At 41.1% G+C, this 13275-nt stretch overlaps 1 protein-coding gene across 1 annotated transcript in view; it reads right to left on the reverse strand.

Moving 5' to 3' along the window:
• Positions 1-13275, reverse strand: part of TTC12 (tetratricopeptide repeat domain 12) — a gene marked incomplete at both ends in the record, with an annotated part of 59704 nt that overhangs the window by 21592 nt on the left and 24837 nt on the right. Inside the window, 4 exons of the mRNA XM_080717902.1 lie at positions 1081-1169; positions 1899-1968; positions 3371-3559; positions 4057-4117. Coding sequence (XP_080574028.1) covers positions 1081-1169; positions 1899-1968; positions 3371-3559; positions 4057-4117 — 409 coding nt within the window. The remainder of the gene's footprint in view (positions 1-1080; positions 1170-1898; positions 1969-3370; positions 3560-4056; positions 4118-13275) is intronic.

Here is a 13275-nt window from a genome sequence, read left to right on the forward strand (position 1 = left end):
GAAACACCCCCCTCCAATTGTCTAGTTTCCCAGGGTTTATTTTCTTACCTTCTTGAGGAGATTCTACTCTATTTAATCAAGAAAGAGAAAAGTATTACCCTACATTTAGCATTTTAGGGAGTACAAACCACACTGGCAAGTTCTGTCACTGGCTCCTCAAGTAGTACCATGAAAAGGAGACCCTGCTATCATCATTCCCTTTTTTAGTGTTTCGTGTCCATAGCCAAATCTTTTCCCATGAAAAACATTTCTTGAAAATGAGGGAAATAGCTGGGCATGGTGGCGCATGCTTGTAATCCCTGCACTTGGGAGGCGGAGACAGGAGGATCGCGCAGGTTCAAAGCCAGCCGAGCTGGCTTAAGAGACCCTGTTTCCAAATAAAATACAAAATAGGTCTGGGAGTGTAGCCCGGAGGTAGAAGGGTACCATCCCCAGTACCACCAAAAATAAATAATAAAAAAAAGAAAATGAGGGAAATACTTAAAGTCTTTATTTATATCAAAGTTGTAAAGGTGATTAAGAAAGATCATCTAAGAATGTAATGAACTTCAGAAGATTTTGGCAAGAGAAGGTCAGAGTTGACATGAAAATAAAAAACCCTGCCGCACTTCACTGTGTCAATATCAGACACTCATCAGTATCTGAAGATGATGGCCAGTCAACAATCAGATATCTCAAGATGCTGAAACTGGAACTGTGGTCAGCAGAAAGAAACAGGAAACACACTGTACACCCCATTGCCAGCATGTGAGCAGAAGTCATGAGTCTGCAAAGTGCAGGGAGAGGCCCTGGTGAGGAGACCAGTCTTCACACTGACAGTGACCTTGTCCACCATCTACTGGGCAGCTCTGCAGCACCCCAAGGCTGGGGAGGGGTGCACTGTGGACGGCTGGTCACTTAACTGCAATGCAGACCTTGCTTTCAGTCCACAGATGGTTTTGGAGGGAAGGGTGAGTGTGGAGGTGTAGATAACAACTCTTTAAGGCCTGGCCTTTCGGGGGCGGTAATGACTGTGCCAATGGTGCAGCTCTCCAATCAGCCGCGTGTCACTGCTGATCAGCCGTGATGACCTAGGCTTACCATTCTCGCTGCACACTGCTTGCCAGAGCTTAAGAACAGACACACAGACGGTCTCTTCAACCACATCTTTCCTAGTCACAGAAAAACACCTAGAAAGGAGAGGGAAAACAATAGAAGATTCAGAGATCAGGTGGTTTTATTTCACTCCAAGATTCAGCAAATGTGGGTTTAAGAAATTAATTTTTTAAATCCAGAGCCCCAGGTCACCAGGATCAAGGGACTGTCTGCAATCACTGAGCCATGTTCCAAGTCAAGGACACAGGCTGAGGAAGTCAAGGTTGCAATAGGTGGGTGGTGACCCGGGGCCAGGGATGACACAGAAACAGGTGTTGGCAGCTCCTACCCATCGCACCCTAAGCCTCAGGCTTCAGACCAGCACGACTGACATAGAAAATGGAGTAAAAAGAAGCTTAGCGAACCACCTCTTACTGCGTGGATCGTTCTTCAGATGGAATTCTAAGTAGGATCAGTAGGGACCCAGCTGATTCCACTCCCAGAAATGATCAGCAAATTCCAAAAGAGGAAAAGAACAAATGGCAATCTTGCAAAAAGTGGTGGAAGCCAGCAGGAATGGTGATTTCTTTGACTCTGAAGGGCTTGGAAGAGCCCTGGGACAAGCTGCCATTCCTCGCTGTCCATTTGGTGGCTGCACCAGGAAAGGATCCCAGGCTCCCACCTCAGGGGTCTACACTCCTGGGGAGGCCACACTGCTGACTGAGGGACAGGGACACAGTGACATCACTGCCGCGTGATCAGGATCTGGCTTCACACGCAGTGGCTGCCTTCCCTCTCCCTGATACCAGGCTAAGCATCCCTACCTCCTGATGACCTCATTGTCGCTGATGATGCTGAATCCACTGTGTGTTCTGAATAAAGTTCGCTCTGTGCCTGAAACAAATTCACAGAAAACCACGTCAGGTTCCTGGTCTGCCCAGCTGGTGTCTTGCTGCAGCACAGTGAGAGAACTGACTTGACACTCCCAGGAGGGAAGGTCAAGGTCACCACACTGACACTGGGCAGAAACAAATACCTGTACATTCTGCACAAGCAGCTGTCATCAGCCAGTCAGTGCCACCATCAAATGGATGACTTAGAGAAAGAGATCAGAGCTGGAATGGCCGTGAGGGCTAGTAGCACAACTCATCACTCTGCAATCTTTTTTTTTTTTTTTTTTTTTTGGTACTGGGGATGAAATGTAGTTTACTTTACTTTCGAGCTTCACACCCAGACCTTTTTATTTTGAAATAGTGTCTGACTGAGTTGCTGTGGGTCTAAGTTGCTGAGGCTGTCCTCGAACCTGAAATCCTCCTGTCTCAGCCTCCCAAATAATGGGATTACAGGCATGCACCACCACATCCTGCTACGCTGCACTCTGCAATCTCAGAGACCCTCCAGGAGCTGATTAACCTCTGGAAAGAAGCGATAAACCCGTCTGTCCTTAAACATTTATTTTGAAGCCATCTCCAGGCTTCAGAAAAGAACCTATAATCTCCAAAAAAACTGCTGAAAGAGATAGTTGAGCACCCTCCACTGTACACTAAAGGGGCATCAGAAACTCCATCCATTTATATGAACAACATCTGTCACTGAGTAACAAAATTATTTAAACCCTGCTGTCAACATTTATAAGAACTGGTAAAAGAAAACAGTATGGCTCTCATTAGTAGAAGGAGAGCTGATGTTTCCTCTGAAACCAGGTTCATGTTCTAAGCAGCCATTAAGTATACCTGAAGTGAACCCCACAGTTTATCTTACAAAGTCCTGCCTTGTATCTCTCTGTGGGGAGGGGTGTGCGTGCAGGATGTTTAGGGGACACTGTGTCTGGGTGTCTGGGGCATATGTGGGATGTGTGTGCGATGTATGAAGCACGTGTGAGGACTGAGCGTGTGTACAAGGTGTACACTGATGGAAGTATCTGTGATGTGTGTGTCTGTGTATGTTACGTGGCATGTGCATGAAGTCTAAGCATGTACATATATCAGGTGAGGAAACATGTGTGTGGTGTGTATATAATATGAAAACATGGAGTGAGTGCCATGTGTGTTCTGTGTTGCTTGTGTGTGGTGTCTACTGCATGTGTGTTGTGTGTATGCCTCTCTAAGAGAGGATGGGGCAGGGACAGGGTATACTTCTTGTGTTCGCCATTGAGCACCTACACCACAGTAAGTCTTCAGTATTTGTAGCGGGGGGGTGAGGGTGGGCGAGATTCTTTGCCTTGGAAAGCCAGACCTCTGAACCCCGTCCCTCCACACTGACAGTACTCATGACCTCACAGGCATCACTGGCTTACAATCCTTCATCATTTCGGTCAGGATCTCGATCCCCCCTGCATAGAACAAGGGCGTCTGGCTGGGCTTGGAAAGTGTTTCCAGAAGATTTTTGGTCGACACGGCTGTGTTCTTTCCTGAATCCAGCAATCTGAGGGCTTCCTTCTCTTGAAGGTCTGCCTTCTCCTGAAGATCTACTTGGTTCAGGTATTCTAGAAAAACAAGTAGGAAAACCCCAAACCAAACATAACCCTAATAAGCACTGCACACAAGAAGCCCCTTTCCTCCTCCCTCCATCTCGCTCACCCTTCCTTGTCTTTCTCCTCCCTTCCCTGCCTTCTCCTCCCTCCCTTCCTGGTTTCCTTCCTTTCTTTTGCAAGGTTGAGAAGCATAAAGCATTAAAATCATTCAAACTTTTCTTCAGCAAGGACAGTTTCAGGAACAATGCAAAGTTCATGGTCAGCCACTTAAAGCATCGTGGGGATTCAGAGCCGTGTAGAAGGCCCTACAGGAGGGTTATATACAAGAAAAGGAAGGTACGAGTTGAAGTGGGGGAACTGAGGGAAGAGCAACAGAGTGGCCTGGCCTGATGACACAGCGGGCCGCCTGAGCAGGAGCTGCAAGCTGCGGCCCTGGGGCCAGGGGCCCAGAGGTCGGGGAGGCACCCTGGGGAGACCCAAAGGAAGGACCTCAGCAGGAGCAGCCGCACCTTTCACCTGTGTCTGCAGCTTGGGGTTTATTTCTGAGATCTTCTCATAACACTGTCTAGACTGGAAAAGAGAAACAAGACCTTGAGGGGGTGGTTAGCCATTAGGGGTAAGGGTGATTAGAAGAGAGACACTGGGCACCACGGGGCTCTGCCTCTTCATTATTTCCTCCCAGCCCCCTCTGCTCCGGTGCACGGTAGACACGGAGAACACACAGTGCATCCAACTCGCCGGTGAGGCTTCTCTGGTTCTGTGTGGGCTACAAGTATGCGTGCAAACTTCACTTTTAAATGCTGTGCTTCAGATATAGACTGTGATGAAAAATACCCAGGCCTAAATTTTTGAGGATTAGGTCTGTCTGGGACAGAAATAATCATAAGGTAAATGTAAAACTTAAGACATGATATTTGCACTATGAAAGAACAGGCGGCTCCTGACAGCTATGCCCATGGGGAGTTAGGAAATAAATGAAGCTGGAGGCGGTGTTGACAGAGACTCAGGGATAGGATAGAGAACTGCCTGGTTAAGTGCACAGGCTGCAGAGAGCTGGCGAGGGCGCCAGCACCGGCCGCACCTGACTCAGCTGGGGAGCCTCACAGCGAGGGACTCTCACTGAGGAAACTGGAGATAGGAAGTTTCTGGAAAAAGAAAGACTCCAGGTCAGGGGCATTTTGGGGACAAGACAGCGTTGCCCACAGGAATATGAAAAATGACCAGAGCACAATCCAACCCATCACCAAAAGAAAAAGCTGAGGTTAAAAACAGTTCTGAGATATCTTGAAGGTTCCAGGCTCATCTAGAAGACTGAAATCAAGAAATGAATGGAAGGAAAGAACATAGTATTAAAAAGGAGGGAGGGCATGTACTTGGGATACTGAGACAGGAGGATTCCAGGTTCAAGGAAAGTCTCAGCAACCTAGCAAGACCCTGTTTCAAAAGAAAAAATAATGAAAAGGGGAGTGGGGGGTGAGCTTGGAGGTAGAATGCCCTGAGTCCTTGAGTTCAATACCCAGTACCAAAAAAAAAAAAAATCACAAGACAGAAGTATGTACACTAAACGCAACTTCTTCAACCCCAGATCCATCTGCCAGCAAGTGCTATTGGCTTCACCATTATACAAATCCATAAAGCCATCACTTACCCCCATCATCACCACGCTGCTTAAGGCCACAATTGCCTTTTGTTTGGATACTTTACTGCTGTCAGTAACTTTCTTTCTAATTGGCTCTCTGTTCTTACCTTACCATGTCAAAATTTATTCCCACACAGAAATCAGAGTGATCCTTCAAAATACAAGCTAGATTGAGCCAGGCGTGGTGGCACACGCCTGTAATCCCTGCGCTTGGGGGGCAGAGACAGGAGGATCACGCAGGTTAGAAGCCAGTCGCACTTGTTGGCTTAAGAGACCCTGTCTCCAAATAAAAAATAATATAAAATAGGTCTGGGAGTGTAGCCTGGAGGGATGGAGGGAGAAGGGCTTCCAGGAACCCCAGTACCACCAAAAACAAACAAACAAACAAAAAACCAAGCTAGATCATGTCAGCCTTTGCTAGACACTCTGCAATGGCATCAAGGCCCTCTGAGAGTCCTGGGAAGTCCTAGGCCCTGGGCCTCCTACTGGCCCCATCTCCTGTCCCTCTGCCCTCGCTGTCTTCACTCCCGCCGCCCACTCCTTGGACTTCTCTTCTTCTACATCCATTGGGTTCTCTCACGTCACTCTCTCCCTCCTTTTCTTCAGAGAGCTTTCCTTCACCAGTGTAGAAAACCAATCAATCTCATGATTCCCAATTGATCATTTTCAATGACACTTATCACCACCTAACATTATTAAGCTTACTCTATCTAACATACTACCTACTTTCTTATTTGATTGCTGTCTCCCAGCTTCTCCCACCATCAGGACTTGTCCCGTTCACTGCTGTACTCTTGCTGCCTGCACTGACAATGCCTGTCTAGGCTCACAATCTCACTGCTACAAAACACCTGACCACACAACTTAGAGGAAGAAAGACTAATTTGCTCACAGTTTCTTGGGAATTCTGGGTTCAGGCCAGGGTCTACGGATCTCAGGGCAGGGAGGCAGGAGGCAGAGAGAGGGAGAGCACGTGGGCCCTGCTCACATCAGAGGCCAGAAGCAAGGAGAGGGGACCACTGGACTCTGCTCTCACATCATGGCAGCCAAAGCAGAGAGCAAGCAAGGGGATCACAGGCACAAGCACAATCCCTAAGGCCAGGCCCAGGGCCCAGCTTCTCCAGACACCCTCCCAGAGAGATCCTCTACAATGGGCTTATCTACTGATGAGATTACAACCCTCTTGACCTAACTATATGAACCCGAGCCCTTCATCTGTATGTGACCTTAACAGCTTGACATACAGAAAGTACAAAACAAATACTTTATGAATAATTAAGTATATGAGTGACAAATGGTTGATTAAGTGAACAAGTGGTAGAAAGAGAGAGAAAGATTAATAATTTATTTGCATTGACTTCATTATAATAATCCTGTATTAGTTTTACAATTCAAAACAACAAAATGTTTTTAAAAAATGTACACTATGAGGGAAATTATTTAAAAAAATGTAATGTCTTATAAATGGAAAGGTATCCCAGGTTTGTGAATTAGAAAACTTAACACTGTTCAGAGAGTAACAGTCCCATTACAAATTCATACACTAGCCATCAAAATTCCATGTGGCTTCTTGGTAGAAATTAACAAGATGATCCTGAAATTTTTTTTTTTTAATTTTATTTTATTGGTGCACTGTATTCATACATCATAGTGGGGGGGATACAAACTTTTGTAGACATACATGCACACATCGCCCAGTCAGCCCCCACCCGATCCCCACCCCATTCTCTCCCCATCCCTCCTTCCCATGCTTGGCTTAGTGGTTGACATCTAGTATTATAGCAATTTATCCAAAATTAAAAATGATAATCTCACATAACAGTTTCATTTGTCTGATACCAAGTGTTTGATGATTTAAAGATAGCATTTCAATATTTCTTTTTGCTTTCTTTCTTACTAGAGCATATTTTTTTCTGTTTTTTTTTAGGTGAAACTATCATATATTTATATATTTATTTTTCAGAAAAAAATCTATCCTAATATGGAATATGAATTCTAGATACCCAAAACGATCTTGAAAAAGAACAAAGCTAGCAGATATATATTTTCTGATTTCAAACCATATAAAGCTACAATAATTGAAACAGTGTAGTACTGTTCTAAAGGCAGATATATAGACCATTGGAGTTAAATAAAAGCCTAGAGCTAAATTCTTCCCTATATTGTCAAGTTATTTTTGACAAGGTTTCCACGAACATTTGGTGGTGGAAATAATAATCTTTTAACTAAATATTGTTGAAAAATAATAATTACATGGAAAAGAATAAAATTGGATCTTTACCTAATCCCATATACAAGTATTAACTCAAAATAGATAAAAGACCTAAATATAAATCTTAAGACTATAAACTTTTAGGAGAAAATCTGGGTCATTAAACCTCACAACATTGAAATTGGCAGTGATTTCTTGGATATGATTTCAATGGCACAGGCAACAGAAGAATATACAAACTCCCTAAAAAATAAAAGAAAATATTGTATATCCAAAGACAATGTAAACAGAGTTAAAAGTTACTAATAGAATTGGATAAAATATTTCCAAATGCTATATCTGAAGGTATATTAATATTCCAACTAGAAATCCTAAAAATTAACAACAATAAAGGCAAACAATACAACTTAGAGATAGGTAAAAGACTAACATAAATAATGAATCTCCACAGATAACCAATCTTAGTTGTCTGTTGGATGGAAACTCTTGTTTCTCTGGTTCTGGTGAGTGTTACCTATTTCTTCTTTGTAGTTAATCTCTTTGAGTATTTTCTCTAGCGCTGGTTTTGAAGACATAAATTCCTTCAGTTTCTGTTTGTCATGGAACCTTCTTATTTCTCCATCTAATTTGATAGAAAGTTTTGCTGGATAGGAAATTTTTGGCTGGAAGTTGTTTTCTTTCAGAATTGGGAATATGTTACTCCAAGACCTTCTGGCTCTCATAACTTGGTTTGGGAAGTCTGGAGTGATTCTAATTGGTTTGCCTCTGAATGTCACTTGGCCCTTTGTTTTTGTTGCCTTTAAGATTCTCTGCTTGGCTTCCACATTGGTCATTTTGACAATTATATGGCGTGGGGATCCTCTTCTCGGATCCTGTCTAAAGGGAGTTCTATAAGTTTCCTGAATCTGTGTATCAACCTCTTGCTCTATATTTGGAAAATTTTCTGCTATTACTTCCTTGAAGAGATTGTTGATCCCTTTGGTATCACTTTCTTTTCCCTCCTCTATTCCAATTATTCTTAGGTTAGCTCTCTTAAGATGGGCCCATATTTCTTCAATGTCAGATTCCTGCTGTTGGATATTTTTTTCTAGATTAGAAACTATGCATTCATTTTTGGATTGCTCATCTTCTAAGAGCGAAATTCTGTTCTCCATGTGGTCTAATCGGTTGTTTGTGCTTTGAATTGAGGCCTTTACTTCATTAATTGCATCCTTTATCTCTTTTTGGCTCTCTCTGAGTTCTTTTCGAAGCACCTCTATTATTTCTACAGTTATTTTCCTGATTTGATCTTCTAGAAATCTCTGATTTTCTGTTTTATCAGGTTCTGATGTTGTGGGGTTGTGCACATTCATTACTCCAGTGTTATTCCTCTTTCCCATGATTTCGGAGGTTTGTGCCTTCTCTGGGTTCTTCCCTTGGGTCACTATGGCTTCACTTAAGGTGCTTTGGATCTCGAGTCTGTATTATCTCAGACCCCACTACTCCTTTACTGGGTTGTATCACAGAGTCTCCGACCCAGGGAGTCGATAGAGGCTGCTTTAAACTATGGGGGGTGCCAGGTTGCACGTTCTCCTATGGTGTGATATCTCTGCCATCGCCACTCCCTCACTGGGTCAAGTCCCAGGAGGCCCAATACTGCGATTTCTCTCTGTGGCCCGCAATTTGACTCACTGTTCTTGAGTACGCAGATGTAGCTGTACTGGACTCGGTGAATTCACTGCTGCTGCCGCCGCCGGTGGCAATATGGCGCCTCTGCCACGCCCTCGGCCATGAGGCTGGCGTATTTTTTCTTCTCTGGTTTTGATTTCCACTCTGAATCCCTGCAGCGTGTGCTGAGCTCAGCCACTGGGAGCTTTAAATGCTGTCTGCGCCGAAAGATCCCGCCTGGCTGTTCCACAGCGGCTCACCTGGCTTGCTGTAGCCGTCCGTTGAGTTCGCCGCTGCCGCCGGCAGTATGGCGCTGCTGCCGCGTCCTCGGGCTCGTGTGTCTCCTCTGTGGCCCTGAGCTCTATTCTCAGTCCGCTTTCTCTCTGGAGCCTGGTGGTTTTTTTTGGTTTTCTGGTGATGGTGTTTTCTGGCTATGAAAGGTGCTCTTTTTGTGGTAATCTGATCCTGAAATTTATATGATAACTCAAAAGAACCAGAATAATAAGAAGAGAAATCTTGAAAAGAAGAGCACATTGGGATAATTCACAGTTCTCATTTTAAAATTCAAGGCTACAAAAATTAAGGTATTGTGGTACTGGCACAAGGATATGCTTGTAAATAACTGGAATAAAATTTAAAGTCTAGAAAAATGTCATATGTTTATGCTTGACTTATTAAAATAACCCCAAATATAAAAGAATAACCCCTTTAATAAATGATACTGGGACAAATGGATATCTCATGCAAAACAATGAAGTTGAACCTATATCTTACATCATAATTTAAAAGTGAACTCAAAATGGATCAGAGCCACAAAACTCCTAAAAGAAAACATAGGTATAAATCTTTATTACCTTGGATTAAGTGATCACTTCTTAGATATGACACCAAAACACAGACAACCAAACAAAAATTCTAATTTAAAAACAGGCAAAGAATCTGAAAAGATATTTCTTCAACAATGACATACCAGTGGCCACTATAAGCATGAAAAGATCTCAACATTATTAGTCATTTAGAAAATGCAAATCAACATAAGGATGAGATCACTTCATACCCACTAGAATAGACATAATTAAAACAAAAGATGATAACAAGTGCTGAAGAGAATGTGAATATACTGGGATCCTCATACGCTTCTGCTAGAAGTGCAAAATTTTGTGACCACTCTGGAAAACAGTTCGGCAGTTCCTAAGAAGTTAAATATAGAGATATCATATGACCCAGCAATTCCACTCCTAAGAGTTGTAAACATAAAGAGAAAAAGAAAAAAAAAAACCCTGCATATGAATACTCACAGAAACATTACTCATAATAGTCTAAAAGTGGAAAGAACCCAAATGTCCATCAGCTGATTCATGGATAAACAAAATATGGTCTGCGTATACAATGAAATATTATTGAACAATAAAAAAGAACAAAGAACTGATACATAGTATAATATGGAAGAACAACACAACCATACTAAGTGAAATACATGGATCCCCAAAGGCAACATATTACATGGTTCTCTTACATGAAATGTCCAGACCAAGTAAATATATGGAGGCAGAAGACTAGTGGTTGTCTAAGGCTGATGTGGAAATAAAGGGGGGAATATTAAGACTGCTGATGGATACAGGAGATGACAAAAATGTCCTAAAATTGCTTGTGGTAACAGTTCTTCAAATCTGAATATACTGAAAACCATTGAATATATATATATATATATATATATATATATATATATATATATATATATATACATATATACATATATGCCCCTCCGATAGAGGAATAATATCTAGAATATACAAAGAGCTCAAGAAATTCACTGCCAAAAAACAGATAACCCAATCAAAAAATGGGCTATCTATCTATCTATCTATCTATCTATCTATCTATCTATCTATCTATATCTTGGTACTGGGGATGGAACCCAGGGGCATTCTACCTCCAAGCTACATCCCCAGTCCTATTTTTTTTATTCTTTATATTGAAACAGAGTCTTACTGAGCTGCAAAGGGTAAGTAGCTGAGGCTGCCCTTGAGCTGCAATCCTTCTGTCTCAGCCTTCCAAATGCTGGGATTACAAGCGTGTGTCACCACGCCCGGCTGATTATATATTTCTATAGGTGAACTGTATGGTATATGAATTATATATAAAAAGCCATTATTAATAATATACACCTTAGTAAGCTTATATATTATTTGGATAGTTATTTTGGAGTGATGAGATAACAAGTACATTTTTTTAGTTCTTTCAACTTTCTTTCTTTTTTTTTTTATTGGTGCACTGTATTCATACATCATAGTAGGATACATACTTTTGTAGACATACATGCACACTTTTCCCAGTCAGCCCCCACCCAATCCCCACCCCATTCTCTCCCTATCCCTCCCTCCCATGCTTGGCTTAGTAGTTGACATCTAGTATTATGGCAATTTATCTAAAATTAAAAATGATAATCTCACATAACAGTTTCATTTGTCTGATACCAAGCTTTTGATGACTTAAAGATAACGTTTCAATATTTCTTTTTGCTTTCTTTCTTACCAGAGAATATTTTTTTTCTATTTTTTTAGGTGAAACTATCATATAATTATATATTTATTTTTCAGAAAAAAATCTATCCTAATATGGAATATGGACTCTAGGTACCCAAAACGATCTTGAAAAAGAACAAAGCTAGAAGATATATATTTTCTGAATTCAAACCATATAAAGCTACAATAATTGAAACAGTGTAGTACTATTCTAAAGGTAGATATATAAACCATTGGAGTTAAATAAAAGCCTAGAGCTAAATTCTTCCCTATACTGTCAAGTTATTTTTGACAAGGTTTCCACGAACATTTAGTGGTGGAAATATTAATCTTTTAACTAAATATTGTTAAAAAATAATAATTACATGGAAAAGAATAAAATTGGATCCTTACCTAATCCCATATACAAATATTAACTCAAAATAGATAATAGACCTAAATATAAATCTTAAGACTATAAACTTTTAGGAGAAAATCTGGGTCATTAAACCTCACAACATTGAAATTGGCAGTGATTTCTTGGTTATGATTTCAATGGCACAGGCAACAGAAGAGTATACAAACTCCCTAAAAAATAAAAAAATATTGTATATCCAAAGACAATGTAAACAGAGTTAACAGTTACTAATAGAATGGGATAAAATATTTCCAATTGCTATATCTGAAGGTATATTAATATTCCAACTAGAAATCCTAAAAATTAACAACAATAAACGCAAACAATACCCTTTAGAGATAGGTAAAAGACTAACATAAATAATGAATCTCCACAGATAACCAATCTTAGTTGTCTGTTGGATGGAAACTCTTGTTTCTCTGGTTCTGGTGAGTGTTACCTATTTCTTCTTTGTAGTTAATCTCTTTGAGTATTTTCTCTAGTGCTGGTTTTGAAGACATAAATTCCTTCAGTTTCTGTTTGTCATGGAACCTTCTTATTTCTCCATCTAATTTGATAGAAAGTTTTGCTGGGTAGGAAATTTTTGGCTGGAAGTTGTTTTCTTTCAGAATTGGGAATATGTTACTCCAAGACCTTCTGGCTCTCATAACTTGGTTTGGGAAGTCTGGAGTGATTCTAATTGGTTTGCCTCTGAATGTCACTTGGCCCTTTGCTTTTGTTGCCTTTAAGATTCTCTGCTTGGCTTCCATATTGGTCATTTTGACAATTATGTGGCGTGGGGATCCTCTTCTCCGATCCTGTCTAAAAGGAGTTCTATAAGTTTCCTGGACCTGTGTATCAACCTCTTTCTCTATGTCTGGAAAATTTTCTGCTATTACTTCCTTGAAGAGATTGTTGATCCCTTTGGTTTCACTTTCTTTTCCCTCCTCTATTCCAATTATTCTTAGGTTAGCTCTCTTAAAATGGGCCCATATTTCTTCAATATCAGATTCCTGCTGTCGGATATATTTTCCTAGATTAGAAACTATGCGTTCATTTTTGGATTGCTCATCTTCTAAGAGCGAGATTCTGTTCTCCATGTGTTCTAATCGGTTGTTTGTGCTTTGAATTGAGGCCTTTACTTCATTAATTGCATCCTTTATCTCTTTTTGGCTCTCTCTGAGTTCTTTTCGAAGCACCTCTATTATTTCTACAGTTATTTTCCTGATTTGATCTTCTAGAAATCTCTGATTTTCAGTTTTATCGGGTTCTGGTGTTTTGGGGTTGTGAGCATTTATTGCTCCAGTATTATTCCTCTTTCCCATGATT

The sequence above is a fragment of the Muscardinus avellanarius genome (assembly GCF_963383645.1).
Source record: "Muscardinus avellanarius genome assembly, chromosome: 1".
In the NCBI taxonomy this organism is placed as follows: Eukaryota; Metazoa; Chordata; class Mammalia; order Rodentia; family Gliridae; genus Muscardinus; species Muscardinus avellanarius.